Source organism: Paramisgurnus dabryanus, chromosome 5, assembly GCF_030506205.2.
Source record: "Paramisgurnus dabryanus chromosome 5, PD_genome_1.1, whole genome shotgun sequence".
Lineage (NCBI taxonomy): Eukaryota > Metazoa > Chordata > Actinopteri > Cypriniformes > Cobitidae > Paramisgurnus > Paramisgurnus dabryanus.
In genome coordinates, this window is record NC_133341.1 from 27,479,658 (window position 1) to 27,498,730 (window position 19,073).

Consider the following 19,073-nt stretch of genomic DNA (forward strand, 5'->3'; position numbering starts at 1 on the left):
GAGCATTTCAATACAGTATGTTCTTTCACAATAAAATTCTGAATTAGCAAACTCTCTCATGCTCTCTTTCTGGGTGAAGAATATACAAATGATGTAACTCCAGTCGATAAGGAATGAGCTGTCAAATCAATTGTGACTAATCTCCATTATGAAATCCAGAACAAAAGCTTCTCTCCTTCAGCACAAAGAAATCAATCTTTATCTCAAACCTTTTATCATCCTCTTTTCCTGTATGATCTCAAGCTTCAGGACATGTAGACAAAATCACAGGGTGTCCACTTGACACCGTATGAATCATTAGCCTCTTTCACACAGTAGTTCTGGTAAATTACCATGAATTTACCAGAATGAATTTACCAGTAAATACAAAAATGTGCTGTTCACACATGCAGTGACATTCCGTCTTTTTACCAGTAAGACATCATTCACACATCAGTATCAAAATACCGGTAAATTCGGAGAGAAAGCGGAAGTTACCTGTGGCGCGCGGCCGGCGAGCTCCGTCCGTGTCGTATTTGTAAACGGCGGGTTATGACTTAATATCCACGGTCCGTATTTTGTTGTTTTCACATCTGTGGCAAACGGTCGCGAAGTTGCTCGTGACCAAACAACATTGCGTTAGGCGGCGTCAAACGGAACCTGCGCGTTTGCACATTAGGCTGCACAGATGGTGTGCTAAGGACGTTGGCAATTTGGCAATTAGATGGTAAGCTGTTTTAAACAACTTTGGTGAAGAAATGTGGATGTTAACTTCAGGTGTGCTCGACTTTTAAGCAACATGTGTGTGGAAACGTCCGTAAACAGTCTGCGTCACCTGTATAAAAAACTTTCTGATTGGCCCGCCCGATCTGTCAGCGCGGTCTGACGTCATCTAAATGCCGGTAATGCTATATTTTTCGTTCACACACAGCGCTTACCGGCAAATTACCGTTAATCTTACAACCTGTCTTACTGGTAAATTGGGAGCACTGATTTACCGGAAAGGTTCTGTTCACACATGACATGTTAACTGCAATTTACCAGTAAATTACCAGTAAAGACTGTATGTGTGAAAGGGACTATTAATCTGTATAGTACATGTCATCCAATATCTGGATTACAGATACGACCTACATCTCCGTAACTTTAAAATGATGTTTTCAAAAACAATATATTGATGGATGCAATGTAAAGTAATCAATCCTACCTTCAATCTGAAGAATGTAATGCTAGTCAATAAATCCACCGTGGATTTGAGATCCGCCAGGCGAGGTTTACTGCTAGCTGGGAAATTATTCTGGATATAAGAGAGATAAGCAGTAAGCTTGAGCGTGAGGAACACCAAGACCTTAGAAAAACCACTGGCTGCGGAGAAGGACAAATCTTATATGGACCTTTAGAGTTATTGGCAAGCTGGCTGGTAATTTTTACATTGGCAAGATTATGCATGGTTTAATCACGGTTTACAATTTCACAATGTGATTTTTTTCACACACACAAAAAAAAACTTTAATTTGCTTATTTATAAGGTCCACAGCATCATCTTGAACATATAAAAACCAATAATTTTATCTACAGAGATATAAGTTAGCATGTTTGCCCCAACTCAGATGTTAAAGTTTCTGAAACGGTTTTCCAGAGCAAGCTTTTTATAATTTAAGAGTTAAAACCATTGATAAAATGCTTATTAAATGACAAATATTAAATGCTGCTTCATTCTGGGATATTACCAGAATAAAGTTATTTTGTTTCTATATAACAACCATCTGAAATGAACAAGACAGCTTTATATGGGTACTCCGGGTCACCTACACCAGTGCAGTCCAATGCTTATTAAAAATGAAATATAAAATTGCAAAAAAAGGTACAGGTTATTAATTATCGCAAGTAAATCTCTTCAAGGTGATACAAGACCTCTCTACCTCATGTCAGGATCCTAATCACCCAATCAAGATTTATTCTGCGATAACAACCGGCTGGCTGTACATTATTCCTTACTTTAAAAAAGGGGTTTTAATGGAAGATATGACAGGGTACAGAACACTATGGAAAGCCATGAGGACGTAAATATAATCTACGGTACTACATGATAATAATTTCCTTTGTGGAGAATTTACCGTCATTGCTAAAATGACCATCATTTTCACATATACAGTACTGTGCAAAAGTCTTAGGCCACCATCACCAGCTTTGCTGTGTAAGCAAAGTTTTAATGTCATTCCATATTTATTTTTCACTATTTTTTTAAGATACAAACAGAAAATTCAGGAAATATGTACAAAACAATGTACTGTAGATACAAATCAGATTGGTGCATTTGTAAACATCCCAAATACTTACTCTGTATGTTGACAGGTCAATGCGAAGAGAGTTATGGATCTGATCCAGCAGTCTAACAAAGCGATCTTTCTGTTGTAGTGCATGAAGGAGACAACAACACAGACAAGAAAAAAAACAAAAAATAACAATTAGCACTCCTTTTTCATGATTTATTCAAATTCAAAAGTTTATGCATATAAATAAAACAAAAAAATCTTTCTACACTCTCAGAAAAAAGGTAAAAAAATTGCCACTGGGACAGTAACTTTTAAAAGGGTCTTAATATGTACTTTTTTGGAACCAATGTGTACCTTTGTGTACCAAAGTGTACTTTTTGAAAAAGGTGCCGCCCCAGTGACACATTTTGGACATTCTTTCACTTTTTTTTTTTTTAATAGTGTACAGACATAAAGTTCAACTCAGGGCAAAAACGTCAGTATTTAAATCCATTTTATAACCTGAGCCAAGGTCACGCACGCTAAGCCTTATTACAGTACACACAAGCACATACAGACACACAAACACCAAAGCAAAGCATTTGATAATATCTTGCTAATGGTGATGAGAAAACATATTTCAATAGAAAATATAGCTGCAATCAGCAATACCGGGGTCAAACCAAAACCAGTAGATGGCGCAATGACAAAATTGTGCATGCAACATCAGGTCATGATTGTGTTACATCTAGCTAGTTTTATGACTTTACACTTTAGTTTAGTGAAGAAACAGTTGTATGACCATAGGGCTGGCTTGATATCAAAGGTTTTGTTCAATTATAAGGCCATCTAGTGGTGCAAGCATACTATTTTTTTTTGTGTGGCCTCAGAATGTGCTCTTACATCAGCGTATCAAATCTGGTGTAAAAATCACATTTTGTTGCAGAGTTATAAACATTTATGTGTAGAAAACACAACATTTTGAGGTCAATTTTCATTTTTTGAAATTTTCGGCCATTTCTGATGAAAATTTGAATATAACGCCAATATAACTATTTGTTCAGAAGGTAATGCAATGCGAGTCGATTGGAATAACGCTCGCTGAGATATTTGCTTTTTTTGTGCTGTTTTGCTGCACAGGGTTAACCGTAAGGCGAATTCTGGCATGTTTGGTATTGTTGGACTCAGGGACTACTCAGGACTCCAAGGAAACAAGTCCTGTGAAAATACGTCAATCGCAGCCAAAGTTAAAAGCGTGTAAAACATTCGTCTTACCACTAGGTGGCGTTGTGACGAAACTCTTGTGTCAATAGGCTTAAGTTTGGCGAAGATACAGCCTCAAATCCGTTTTTTAGCGCTCTACGTAAATTTTGTTGGCACGGTTTACGGAAACGGATTGACGAATCGACATGAATTCAATACCTTTTTGTATTGAGGGTCTATAGATGCTACATATCGATTTTCTTGACAATCGGGCAAAAGCTCTAGGACAAGTTCGCAAAAGTAGGTTTTACAAATAATTCAAAATGGTGGAAAAATTTTCATGACGGAAAATGACGTCGTATGATCCATTCGAATCATCTTGAGCCAATGAATTAGAGGAAACAGATTTTGTTTGTAGGCCTCACGGATCAGAAGTTATAAGCAAAAACGTAAGTGCAAATTTGGACTGTTGGTGGCGCTAGCGGGTTTGATATAGAGACTCCAAATTTGCTGTGGAGACTTTTGGGACAGTCCTTTATAAGCGTGCCAAATTTCATAACTTTCCTATGTGCGCTGCTATGGGCTGCCATAGACGCAATGGCAGAAGAAGAAGAAGAAGAAGCCCGAAGAATAATAAGAAATCTAACGTATACAATAGGGGTCTTCGCCCATTCTGGGCTTGACCCCTAAATATTCATTCAATAGAATACATTGGAATCAAATAGTCAGGAATGCTGACAATCTCACTTATTCAATATGTTGTATCTTTCCATGTCACATATAACCAGTGCACGGGTAGGTTAAACACAAGTAAGGGAAGAAAAGATTATGGCTGTGGCCAAATTCAGGTGTTTTAGCTTTAACAGAAACAAATGCTGCAAAAACAACATTTTCCGCTGTGTATTATGAAAGTTGTGGGTTTGTGATCAGAGGTTTCATGTGACTTTGATTACAACAAGGTCAACATTACTCTGTTATCCAATGTAATATTCCAGATATTAATTTCAGTGAACTAGTTTGAAATATTTATTCATGTTGCCTGTGTGGCATTTAACATCATTTATGTGTCAAAATATTTAATTGCCACTGGTTATTACATTATTGTACATGTGTGACCCTGGACCACAAAAGTCTTAAGGGTCAAAACTTATGGTGTATGGTCTGTTAGGATAGTCCTATATTTGGCAATACTACTATAAATTCAGATAGCACTTGAAAATCTGAGGGTGCACAAATCTAAATATTGAGAAAATCGCCTTTAAAGATGTCAAAATAAAGTCCTTAGCAACACATATTGCTAATGATAAAATACATTTTTAAAATATTTATGCTAGGAAAATTACAGAATATCCTCATGGAACATGACCTGTACTTAATATCCTGAATATTTGGGGTCAAAACAATAAAATTTTGACCCATACAATGTATTTTTGACTATTGGTACAAATATACCTGTGCTACTTATGACTGGTTTTTTGGTCCAGGGTCGCATATTTTATTAAATTAGCATGCAATTTATACGCATTTATCATTTAATTACTTTAGCAGCAACTACAGTACAAAGCCGCAGTTTCAAAGTAGATTCCCCAACAGTCAATAATAAGGTAGTTAAGAATGGTGTTAAATATTGTAGGGGTGAAAAATTGTGCTAACATTACCCCAAAATTGGAGGCAGTGAAGCGGTCACATGCAGAGACGCTGGTGGCTGAAGTGGGGTGAGCGTAAAAAGCATTAATGTTGGCCAGGAGGGTGCTCATCACCGCAGGGACGTCTGGCATCATGTACTTAGAGGATAGACATGCAAAATGCCTGCAGATGAAGAGAGGGAGACAGGTGGAGGAAAAGATTGAGAATATTTCTAAGGGTGGATTTTAAAACCGTCACACTGTACCAAATAAGCCACATGGGCACAGTTATTGGTTAAAGCTGATACAATATCAAAACAGCAAACGCTGGGTGATTCTTTAAGATTCTTTTTTTAGATATAATATTTATTTACTTTAAGCTGCTTTGAACAATGCAACACTGTAATAAAGTGCTATATAAAATATATTTGAACAGAATTTAATATCCATTCTGTCCATTTTAATTTGGTTTCATAACCTCCTTTAAGGGGCCATGGGATGAAAATCCGACCTTTCCATGTTTAAGTGCTATGATTGGGTTCTCAGTGCTTCTATCAACCCATAAAATGTGAAAAAGAACAACCCAGTAACTTAGTTTTGGTAAACTCTGCAAGCACGTGAAAAAATAGGTCATTGAAATTTGGCTCTCCTTGTGATGTCATAAGGAGCTCATATTATAATAATACCACCCCTTAATCTGCACTATCCAACCACAGCACTTCCATTTATTGCAGTGAGAAAGAGAGAGAGAAAAAATAATTGACAGCAAAATTGAGTTCGAATTGCATCAAACCACCATCGTGATCAGTGTTTGAATTTCATCAGCTCATTTGCATTTTAACTCTTTCACCGCCATTGACGAGATATCTCGTCAATTAAGAGAAAACGCTTCCCCGCAAATGACGAGATTTTCCGTCTTTCCACAATACCGCTATTATCCACCAGGTGGCGCCCTTCCGCAACTTTTTAAACCCGGAAGTATTGCCCTATGGCAAGCGGCTGCATGTCCGTGTCTGTTTTAAAGATCGCTCTGAATGGGATCTCTATGAAAAGTCCGTCACAAAAATGGAATTATCTCTGCTTTTTGCTCAAAATGTGGTGTTTCTGCAGAAACCTACCCATATTCAAAAGCTGATTTCAAACGAACCACTGAAGGTAGGATGAAACATTTTTTTTGTTTGAAAGCAGAGGGTCTGTTCTTTCATTTGGTATATTGTATGTTTATATATTTAAAGAAGAACATTTTCTGGAAGGCATTAAACTTTGGTGAAAATCATGAAAAACGCTGACGTTGGCTGGCAACTTTTTAAAAAAACGCTGGCGGTGAAAGAGTTAAAGGACACAATCAAAACGGCAGATGAATATTCTGGGGACACCAACGATTTATTTTACATCTTATAAAATTATTGTGACATGTCCCCTTTAAATCTTATGCATAAACCTTATGCATAACCCACAAACCTTATCCATAAGACTAAAATCATTTTACATTAATGATTGATATATTTACCTCTAATATTCAGTACTAAATGAGAGATTGAAGAGTGTAATTGCTTTAATATAATATGTGATCTGATCATGATATAGCAGCTTACAAATGGCTCCTGTCAATATCTAAAGACCTGCAGCTACCAGAATCCAGAGACATTTACAAATTCCCAAATACACACACAAACACACACACACAAAGCTCCAGGGCTTACGTCATGGCCTGATAAATGGATTCGATTCCGTAGCGCATGGCAAACTCATCTACAATATCTTGAGCAACCTCATCAAAGTAGACCTTCCAGCCATCATCTCCACGTGCCACAGGGAGCTTAACTGCACCCTGACCTTCAATGTCAGTCACATAGTGAAAGATATTCTGAAAAAAAAATAAAGCGAGAAAAAGGTGAGTTGTATGACATTTGTCACAGAAAGAGAACGTGACTGAGGCAAGTTTGTTGCGTTTTGTATAGTTGTAATCTGATGCAAATGATACATACTGTAATTTAAATAGTCATTTGTCATTTAAACAAGGAGTGTTTATGGAGTTTACCTCATGCAAAAAGGTGTACTGAATGTGATACGGGGCCACTTTCTCTTCTCCTTTAATTTCCACACTAATCTGCAGTCTAATAGCCCCTGATACTGCCGACTTGTCTGTGCGCTTTTCTAAGAGAGGAATAACAAATGGCCAATGTGCAGTTATGAGTACAGGTTTTAATTTGCATGAGGAATGAACATCTAACCATACAGTAAATAGGGAAACTTGATTTTAAATAAATATAATAAATGTCATGTTTAAAGTCCTTAAACTCAATGAAACAATTAGTCTGGAAGCCACTGGCTGAGGAAGCCATTAACTGGACATGAATATATTGAGCTTTTCTAAAAAAATCCAATATGAAGAATTGCTTTTCACTTTGGTAATATTATTATTTATTCACATCGATGCAGTTAAACCAATTGATCAAATGCAAAATATCCAGCATCAATGCTGGACATATATTTAATTCATCATGAAGTTCTGCTGAAAGTCACATTTTGATAAAATTGCAGATCAAATAAACAGTAAAAGCATGCACATTACTTCATATTTATCTGACCGAATTATAGGTCAAAGCTTTGAGACTTACATTACGTTAAAAATGTGAAAAGATATAAAATCACAAACTATAATTATTATTTCTGATTACAAATTATATTTTAGTCATATTGTTTTATGATCTGCACTGACATACACACAAATGAAAAAGTTTAGGAACTTACCGAGATTGTACCAGACGTCCATTTCTCCGCTCAGAGTTCGGACCTCGATGATGCTCTGACCCAAAAAGTCATCGGATTCCCTTTTTAGACGTTGCTTCACCCTTGACTTTATATCATCGTCTTCATCCCATACACGCAGTTTAATACGATCAGATGAATTGTGACACTCGCTGAGGAGGAGAGAGTCAACTTGAAAACATATAAAGGTTTAAAAACAGTTCTGACTTTAACATCTTGGGTGAGCTAAAAAATATTTTTGCATATTCTGAATATAAATATGCAAGGTTGCAACACTGCTTGACATCCACAGCCTACAATTGAAAAGCTCAGATGCAAAAGCCGCTAAACGCCACCTCAAAAAATTAGATAATGATATTGACAGATGGCTCTCGGCAAGTATTATACATTCATCAAATATTTTAGCTTCAAATCCGCTTAATTCAGGCCATTCAGAAATACCAGTTTGTTGGCAGAATCCATTAAACGCCACAGCGATTTCATAAAAATAAATAATTAGATAAAAGATGGCATGCATACCTCAAGCTGAATATATACAGAATATATTATGAAATTGACAGAATTTGTTATCCTTTATTCAGAAAGGATATTGAAGAGTGACTGGAGACTTATGTACTTAGAGGTTTTTGCAGAAAAAGACAGTCATTTCATTAACAGATTTGATTAAAGTGACATTTGTGAAAATATGGCATTTCAATTACTAACTAATAACCTTTTTACCATTACAGTGAAATTACTAAAACATAATTACCTGAGCATATCCTAAAAACGTAAGAGAATGATAAATAAAATGCTCATTTACAAGAAATAATGTCAGGTGCACTTAGAGGGTTTTGCATCTGAACTCTTTAGTTGATCTACAGGTGAAACACTGTAACTTTTTTATTTTGAGATACAACTGTCCATGTGATTAATAATATTAATAATAATAAATGTAATAATTTATTTAAATAAACGTTTTTAATTAAATTAATGTTTTAAAATGTGTTAAAAAAAAGTTATGGCCGAATACAAGGAAACACTTTACAATAAGGTTGTACTTGTTAACAATTAGTTAATGCATAGCTAACATGAACTTACAATGAACAATACTTCTACAGCATTTATTAATATTAGTTCATGTATAATAATTTATAATATATAATTTCAGCATTTACTAATACATTATGAAAGCAAGTATTGTAACTTTTAACACCATTAACTAACATAAATAACTATATTGACATTGACAAAAAAATAATACATGCTAAAAAACAATTTAGTTCAATGTTTGTTCATATTAGTTAATGTTAATGTTTACTAACACAACCTTTCTGTAAAGTGTTACCGAATAAAAATGTGTTTTTCAAACACAAAACATTAGAATCACAAACCCTCAGTGAACACACATTTCAATGTTAAAAATTGTGCCCAGATCTGCCAACACACCAAAGTCTTTAAAAGTTTCAATATGATGTCTTAAAACATTTTTCATCAATTTCCTCCAAGACCAACTTATCTAGAATACACTTTTCCCATTTATTTTATAGCTCTGTATTACATAATGCTATATATATTCTTACTGCTGACACCGGTCTGAATTATTTCTAATTTTTCATCCTCCTAAGGACCTTAAAAAGAAACATGAAAGAAATTAAAGTGATTATTTTAATGACTACAAGCGAGATCTTTATTATGTCTCTTGAGCTATAAAATCACTGAGCAATCATTTTGTTCTGAAATAGAATATTAAAAATGAATAGTCCTGGTCTGGATATATTGAAAGGAAAAATAATAAGAAAAGAGCAGTGGAGAGGATTCAAAAAGAACAGACAGAAATAATATTATATCAGACTCACAAGTTGAATGTCTCCTCCCACACAGGGTTAAGGTTACCGTAGATGGTTTTGGTTCTCTTTTTAGTCTTTCCAACCTGAACCGTCACATACGGATCACTGGAACCAGTTCTGTCTTTAGCCTGCAGGCCCTGTGCGCTCACCACTGTTAAACACACACACACACACAGTCAGAGTCCTTGTTACAACCAAGAAACATTTTCCTCCAGATTAACCCCAATTTTACCAGCACCAAGCTTTCACTCATGAAATGTGACCCGTCTGTGAAATCCAAGTCTGGTAATCTAATGATGCGATTAGGAGCATCAAAGTTTGATTTCAATCATTGATTTCAATCTTTGACATTACCTTTCTCAGTCGATATTAAAAATATCACGGTTATATTTTCACAGAATGGTCTTTATATTATGTAGGACGATTTTACGTAACTCACAAAATAAATCACTTTAGCAGGGTTTTTACAGGTAGGGTCACATGTGATGAAATGTAATTTAACATGTCACGATAATTGCTAGGACTTTCATCCTGGTTAACATTATTATTATCATGGTTTCGGATTACATTTAAAGATGGTATAAATACAAAGGTTATTAAAAAAATTAATAAATAATAAATTAAAGGGAAGTTATAAAGAACTAGTGAAATATTATTTTTAGTTAAGTAAATAAATGAAATATAAAATACAAAAAATTATGACTTATTTTCAAAAGATTCAAAATGATTTATAGACAGCAGAATATGCAAATAAGTTAAGGTGTGTTATGATGTGTGCATACCAGAAACAAATGTATATATTACATACAATATATGAAGTTTGGTTCCAAAACGCAATAAACTCACTAATTTCGGTAAAAAAAAATTCTATATCAAGAAAGTGACCAGATGAAAAACACTATATATTGTTACAAACTTTCACATTGCATCTTTAGGTTATAATAACATTACATTTAATTTTCAAAGATTTATTATAAAAACGGATTTTTTTTCAAAATGCTATAAATCTGTTGAATCAATCTATAAATGTGCATTTATCTTTGCAATGTTATATTCATTTAGTTGACTAGTGGTATACACTGATTAAAAAAATCAACATTATTGGCAATAATCAAAACATTGTGTATGCTGCTGTTATACTTGGGACGTCATCGCTGAACTTTTCTGATAGCGATCAGCTGTAAAATGTTTTGTTCCTTGCTCAATTTTCAGTGACTTCGAGTAAAATAATGGAATGTTTTTCATAAGATCCCCTGGGGTCAATGGCCCTCATTTATCAAACGTGCGTACACTAAATTTCCAGCGTACACCTGGCGTACACCCAAAACCACGGTGACTTTGAGATTTATCAATATGGACGTTGGCGTACGGCACGCTCAAATCCTACGCCAGCTCAGGAGGTGGTGTACGCACATTTTGAATTAGTGCAGAAATGCGCAAACACTTCCTAACACCACACAACGCACTGACAAACTAAAATATATGATATATTATGACCCACTGTAAAAAAAACTAAAACATAGTAATTATAAACTTCAGTGTTTATTTTTATGCAACATGTACTTCAATGTTTAATTTGTGAGACTTTACCCACGCATTTGATTTGTAGGCATATGTATTCCTTCAGTTGAGAGCCTGGGCGCTTACCTGACGTTTCAGGGCAAAGCATGAGCGGAGCGGTAATATTACCAAAGCGCCTCTCTAAAGCATCGCTCGTTGAACCCAGAACGCCCTTTGATAATTTGCTAGTTCGAGAATCTGTAAAATGTCTAGCAATAAGTTATGGAATTCAATTCATTATTATACATAAATGTAAAGTAAAAATCAAAGTTAAGATTGGACAGAAAGAAAACATTGAAAGGAAGTGCGGAGAGACTGTAAAAGTTAGCAAATATTCATCCTGGAATCTGAAGCGGCACATTGCAAGAAAGCACAAGGATGTGCTACGAAAACATGGTAATAATGCATCAAAAGGTAAGCTAGTTACATACCATTCGATGATAAATAAATAGCTACACATGAATAGGTAAGGTAAAATGCTTATGTTGAATGGAGCCATAAATCCGATCATGATGACATGCGGACAAAATCATGACCACGAATTATCTTTTATGCTACATTATGGACACTTCTTTTTCTTATTTAGTCTAAAGTATGGCCATAAATATAAAATTTGTTCCCAATATTCAACAGTTTGTTCCTTGGAATTAATTATTATAATATTTCGTAATTACTATTACAATTATTATTACTTCAAATTATGAATTAGCCTAGTAAAACATGTGGATGTCGTGGAAACAAATTGTTAATTTGAATTATATTCGGAGCTCCGTATCAAACTGGATCTTAGCTAACAAACAACTGTATGTAAATACAGAAAAACACACTACAAAAGTTACTACATCATTTTAAAATATGATTTAAATAAAACTTAACCGAACCATTAAGCAGACATATAATTTAGATGTAGGCAACAGTAAATAATAATAATAATAATAATTATAAATAATTATTCTTCTAAATATCAATTAAGCGTCATTAATAATAAAAATAATAATACAAATATTACAAAACGTCATGCAATTATTAATGTGTCTTTAATCCCGCTCTTTAAACTCCCAAATAAAACCATTTTGTTTCTTTCCACTTCCCTGGTTTCTCTTCTTTGCCGTCTTCCATGTGTCAATGTCGTAAAATGAGGGCGTGGGGGAGGTGGAGACTTGAATTTATATGGGCGTGTTATTCTAATGACGATCGTTTTCAGCCGCAGCATTTATGAAGGGCAGATATTGCTTACACCTGAATTTCAGAGGTACGCACAGCTTCATAAATCAGGCGGTGAGAGGAGTGTAAGCACAATCTTACGCCAACATATACGCCCGTTTCTACCGGGTGTGCCTCATAAGCCTTGAGAAGTGAAGCCTCTGGCTCTTTGATCGCCCCCTGGTGACTGGCTGCAGTACAAGTCATAAACCCCGCCCTCTCCATTCAAACGAATGGGACTCTGCTCTAAAAAAAAAAATTATTTACACTTCCAATAAAAGTTTCCGAAAGATGGTTTTGGTCCTTTCAAGTAGTTATCATCACGCTGATATATGTTCAAGGTTTCATTATTGTGGTAAGTTTCATTTTAGCTTGTAATTTGATGCTATAAAAACGGGGCGTGTCGTTATGATTGGCGTGGTTGAATTGGTCGAGCGAGCGTTTGGGCGGAAGTTTGATACCGCGGCTCCGCCTCTGGCTCCACGGACGATTCCTTCTGCGCATGCCTTGGCTCCAAACTGACGTTTTTACGTAACATGGCGGCGATCGTGGTTGGACATTTTTGGCTTCAATTCATTACAATGGTGGGAGGCGACGTCGCGTCGTCCATCTTTTTTTACAGTCTATGGTTTCTACGCAAGAATGATAAATGAGGGCCAATGTCTTAGCATGACAGAAGCTTGATGCTGTCGGGAGAACAAGCCGGTAACAGCCGGCATTTTTCAATCTCCGGAGTGCCTCACGCGTAAATTATTTGAATGGTGCGCTGTGATTTGTTGAGCGGAATTTATTGCATTCTGCAGAGAAAAAGGAGTGGCGTTCATTGCTTTTTGGGAAAAAAGTGAGAAAAAATTACAGAATAACATGGTGAATATTGGATTTTGCGTAAAATTAAGAATTTACTTTTTAATACTGACCAGATCCAATACTGATTTTGGTGGTAACTTTTTTTAATGGTGTTTAACGCGTTTTGGAACCAAACTCTTCATATGTAATTTAGTATACTACAAAGGGCTGTGTTTTATTTAAATTTAAATTTTTGATTCAAACAATTACAAAAACATTATAATCGAGGTAAAACAATTACTGTGCTATTAAAATTAAAATTGCGTGCTGCTGGACCCATGTGTTTGTAAGGCACTTCGAAGGCACCACTGCTTTGACACGTGTAGCCTACTGCATCACTTACTTAAATAAAAAGGTAAATAAATTAAATGAGCATTCTACTTGGGTGTAAATTTCACATGTCACGCAAGCCAATCAGCAAAGGGCTTCTTGACACGTCTGGTTTGACACATTTGGGTGTATCAGAAAATGAAGAAAAGCACTGTTTTCATTTGTGCAAGTGACACAAAAAACAAGTTATCCCGTGAGTAATTTAGCAAGTATGCGATGCACATAATTTGTTTGCTTTTGGTGTGCACACACCATTAAACAGCCCATATGCAAGGTTTGTATTAGAGCATTCTGAATCTTGACTTATTGATGGAAAGCAAACTATTATGATTTCAAGCTATGATATGAAATATCATTCTCAGTATTGTTTTGTATTATTCTCTTGAATTGCCCACGGTAATAATATTGTGCGAATAAATTATCATAATAAACAATATTATTGAATACCGTCTAGACATTACAGAATTGAATCGGAAGACAATTAGAGGAGAGATCAATAACAGCTTTCATGACTTCCATGATCTGTACCTGTAATGAAGATCTTAGCAGACCATTTAGACGTTCCATCGAGTACAGCCTGCTTAATGCACTTCATCTGCTGAGCATGACTCAGTTTGGTCATATTGAACACGAGCCTTATGAATTCGAATATCTCAGGTTTGTTTCTCTCACGGATTTTCATGCGGTCCTTCATAGCTGAGATTATATGCTGGGTTCTGTCCTCTGCTCCAGTTTTGGAGCTTTTTTCTGCAGCTCCTGGAAATCGTAGAGAAAAGGTAAAGCTTGTGATCTTGAATTTAACAAAATAGAGACCCAAAAAGGTTGGTATACATTTCTTGAGACTGTTCTTCCAAAAAATACAATTTCTTTGCATTATAACAATATTATTGAATCATCATCAACAACGAAGACAAATGTTAAGTTGCTGTGCTTTTGATAGGGCTCTAGGTTTGAATAATCAATTGTAGCAAAAACCTTACAAGACCAAGATATGTTTCTTAATACTTTTCCTGTATTTGGTGTGTGACTCACTTTGTAAACAGTCAGCATTGAAGAGCTCCTGGCATTTTTCGTGGCATTTGACCCCACACTCTGAGCAGCGCATGCCCTGGCGTGCAATACCCCACAACAAGCCCTCACACTCGTAGCAGTAAGTGGGCGTGGTGGCCGTCCACACTTCAAAGTTATGGGGTGTTGTGCAAGAAATAGGGTAAATCAGAGCCTGCAGGGCCTTCTTGTACACATGACTCTTCTACAGAAAAAAAAAATGTGTGAAAAAGAAATTCAAAACAGCATCTATCTAAAATAAACATTTCAAAATAAAAACCCAACAGGATGGAGTAAAATGATAATGCAGAAGAAATAAAATGGTGGGAAGGTAATAGACAGAAAATGACTGCATGAGATACTTTAAACATTATAGGTGCAATTTGTGTTACGGTATGTGAAGACAGATGTCAAAATGATGGCCAAATGAATATCTTTACCTAGAAAACAAAGTTTGGGTGTACAACAACATTTTCTTGGCTTATTTAAATAATTTGTTCCCAAAGTGTTAAATATTACATTTATGGGTCAATTATTTTAGTTAAGAACAGTTAGATTTAGACAATAATATTGGATATAACAGGACTGAGCACTCATGTTACTTTGAATGGGGACAATGCAAGGTTCAGTATGGCCGCTCTGGTGCCAGAAGTCCCGCCTTTCAGTTAAAAGAACCAATCAATAATCAATCAATAAAAACGGATGATTCTCTGGGGGGGGGGCTGTATACAGAGTAGCATAAGGTAGAGGTCTTCTCTGGTCCAAAGAAATGTACCTGAAATGAAATTACCCGAATCACGTGCATTAATATTTTTAAGGACAGACCAGACCTGAGAAAAAACTGAGAAAATTTGACCCGAACAAGTGTCAATTTTGCCCAACTGGACCCAAATGTAAATAGCACCGACGTGTGCAGTCTATAGCCTGAAAGAAAGAAAACCCGGTTGCCTCGCAACCAATTTGGCAATTTATTTTCATTTACTGAAGTAACTGACAACGACACGAAGGTAACCGCTAAAATGTGCATTCAAAATTGATGGACAAGTCTGGTTTAACGAAAATTACCTACCGCCAGCTCCCGCAAGCTTGGGTCTTATCTGGTCTGTTCGGCAAAAACACATGCATTTTAAATTACCTTAGACCTGATGCCGCTATTATTATACCAGACCCTTGTCACATGTGAAACTTATAGACCCGAACCCGCTTGGTCTGAGGTCGGACCTTGGGTTTTCGGATATAAGTGGACCCGTGAAAACCTCTAGCGTAAGCCACCAGCCAACCTGTGCGCATGTGCAGTAGCTGAAACTACCTTAAAAAAGGTGTTTTAGCTAAATTTGAGCTTAAAGTGCACCTATTTCATAGCCTGGCTCCGCCCTCCTACGTGCTTCCGCTTATTTTTCATTTCGCTTCAGCAGTACGTCTGGGATTTCTCTATAGAGTTTCGTTTTCTCCTGCAAAAATCTGCAGGACCAATCAGCGAACAGATGGGGGTGGCTAAGAACAATGACGTTGAGGTCGTGCGTCAGTTTGAGTTGTAGTTCAGTAATGGCAGCGGAGAAAGACGTGAGAAAAGCTATTCGGTCCGTTGTTGCAAAACTGCCGAATATACACAAGTTAAAGCCGGAGCAAGAACCAGGTTTGCTAACTTTTGTTTGTTTGATTATTCTGACTTGTTGTTTCCAGACGGTTTCGGTGCATGATATACGTCACGACCACATGTTAGCGATTGGCTTTGGCAGATCCTGAGTGACTCTGGGCATATCCAATAGTTTTAAACTTCAACAATGGACCCTCCTTAACGGAAGTAATGCTTTGCTATGGAGCGTGGCCAGACTCTCTGTACAAATGAAATGAATGTACGAGAGTCTGGTTATACCAGGCTACCTATTTCATTGCTAAAAAACAACGTTATTTTGTGTATTTGGTATAACGGCAGTTTCACACCGCAAGCGTGAGCAGCTTCGGCGCCCGTGTTAAAAAGTTAAAGCATGCACAGAGCACGCGTTAGCACCGTGTGCTCGCGTGGCAGGAGCGTCGCTGAAACAGCAGTGCTGCGATCGTTTCGCCGTCAGCTCTATTTTTGCTGCGCTACTCACGCTCAATTAAAGTGACAGTGCTTTGTTTATAGTTTAAATAGTCGTGGATTGAAGCGAAAAAGTGTCAATTTTACCATAAAATCATGAAAGTGACGCCAAGTGTGTTTTAAACAGTCATGACTTTGAGCAATTTAAAAGAAAGCAATGAAATATTTAAAAACACACTGTAGCCAGAAGACTGTGCTGTCATTCACTCTGACCAGCACATTGAATCCTCATCTATCTTAATAATCTTCAGAGAAAAAGATTTAATAATGTGCCATGGGCTTTTTATGTCTATAGTTGTGTGTTTTGTCTATATCTGTCATAACATGTACTAGAACAACACGAAAAAAAGTGGATTAAACAAATTAAAGTTATATAAATTACACTGACCGTCAAAAAGGCTTATTGAAGAGGTGTTGCTCATAAATGCATCTTAAATAAAGTAATGTGAACTTGAGATTTTTACTGTTATTTAAACTGCACAGTATGTGCTGCAAACGCAGCCGGTGTGAAAGCACAATGGCCACGCGTAGCAAACACTCTCCTCACGCGCTGCTCACGTTTGCGGTGTGGAACCGGGATAATACAATCTGATTTCAATCAAATCGGTTTATGGTTAAAAAACACATTATATTTCACATACCATACATTTTTGTAGCTCCAGATTTCACTCTCTCCCTGAAAGGCATGGATTTGAAAAGCTCGGTGTCCCTGACTGGCCAGCAACATTGTGATTGGCCTGAATACCTCTGAAACGTGACGCTCCTTACCATGTTTGAAAGATTCGGTTGCTAATAAGAGTTAACTTAAAGCAGGGGTCTCAAACTCAAATTGGCTTGGGGCCATTTCTGAGATTGACATTTAATCGGAGGGCCGCAGAGCTATTTTAAGGTTAAAAAGTACAATATTTCTGTAAATTGACTGTTAAAATTATATTATTTAATGTATAATAAAAGCAGTGGTTTATATATATATATAAATATACATTATTTTATATAAGTAAATCATTTCTTAACCTTCTCTTTAATAACTAAGGCCTATTAAAACCTTGCACTAAACTAACAAATAACATTTCTGTATACATTTATAAACTATTATAAAAAATTACCATCAGTAAGTGTTTGTGTTTTGATTTATTTTGGATTGTTTACAGTCATAGTATTGACTTTATTATGTTCCATCTTTGTTATTCCACAGTTTTAATGAATTTGCTATTATATGTTGAAAAATATGAATAAGTGAAAGTGATCCTAAAACTTCTAAATGGATAGTCAATGTTACATAAGCTAGTTAAACAGAAAAAAATTATAATACTGCTAGGTGTAATTGCATAGCAAGCTACATAATAATATATTATACTTCATTAATATATAGCAGTATAGATGGTTTCATCGGACGCACGTGATACACGTCTGGATCCGAACCTTACTTCCGGTTTCGTTTTTTTAATGGTCTGACTAGTTGCTAAACTGATCTCTTGAACAAATGCCTCGTCGAAAATAAAAAATGTTTTGGTTTCCTAGGTAATCTATGTGTTGTTTTGTTTGCTTGTTATATAAATAAACTATGTTTAAAGAATTTGTTGTTATTTATTATTAGCGGAGTTTACCGGAAGTTACGTGCGGACCGCGACAGCGGCTTGTTTATGTTGTTACCGCTGAAACGGTCTATACATACTTTTATATCCTCTGTATGTTTCTCCTCATCTTTCCTCTTTTAACCTGGGCACTTTGATGGCAATTTTTCTTATCTGTAGTTTGTGTTGCATTACATCTACGGCTCTGCCTCATATTATGCGGTGTCTCCATTAGAAGCTGTGACTTGTTGATGTGAGCCCCACCGCAGCTCTTCTCTGAGTAACAGCTGATATTCACCCGGAAGTAACAAATCTTCTCTGGACAAACACTACAAAGTCCCGACCAGATTAACTGATCGCATGGTGACAATGATATGATTGACGCGAGGTTCAGATGAGGAATTAAAGTCCGATCACGCATTCCGTTATCCTCGGAATCACGGAGCGCGTGCGGCTCATGGCTGCATAGCAACGGGTGACGCGACCCACGCCACGGAACGCAACTTCCGCTCTCGAGCACTTTAGAAAGTAAGAAACTCCTTGACTTGTTTTAGCGCGCATTGTTAAGACGCGACATGTGAACAAACCCTTAAACGTTTAAATTAAAAATGAAATCAATATGAAACAAAGTGAATAAAAATCTTTCTGCGGGCCAGATTATGTTATATTGTTGAAAGGTGCCGCGGGCCGCAGAGAGGGGGAGGGCGGGCCGCAAATGGCCCGCAGGCCGGGAGTTTGAGACCACTGACTTAAAGGCTGTGAGTCCG

At 36.4% G+C, this 19,073-nt stretch overlaps 1 protein-coding gene across 6 annotated transcripts in view; it reads right to left on the reverse strand.

Moving 5' to 3' along the window:
- The window catches only part of unc13ba (unc-13 homolog Ba (C. elegans)), a 101,894-nt gene that overhangs the window by 49,325 nt on the left and 33,496 nt on the right, over positions 1 to 19,073 (reverse strand). For all 6 annotated transcript variants that reach the window (XM_065250786.1, XM_065250785.2, XM_065250784.2 and 3 more), the window contains 9 exons: positions 14,635 to 14,854; positions 14,131 to 14,358; positions 9,673 to 9,814; positions 7,817 to 7,986; positions 7,104 to 7,219; positions 6,766 to 6,929; positions 5,096 to 5,246; positions 2,320 to 2,388; positions 1,187 to 1,276 (listed from right to left, as the gene is read on the reverse strand). In XM_065250786.1, coding sequence (XP_065106858.1) covers positions 1,187 to 1,276; positions 2,320 to 2,388; positions 5,096 to 5,246; positions 6,766 to 6,929; positions 7,104 to 7,219; positions 7,817 to 7,986; positions 9,673 to 9,814; positions 14,131 to 14,358; positions 14,635 to 14,854 — 1,350 coding nt within the window. The remainder of the gene's footprint in view (positions 1 to 1,186; positions 1,277 to 2,319; positions 2,389 to 5,095; positions 5,247 to 6,765; positions 6,930 to 7,103; positions 7,220 to 7,816; positions 7,987 to 9,672; positions 9,815 to 14,130; positions 14,359 to 14,634; positions 14,855 to 19,073) is intronic.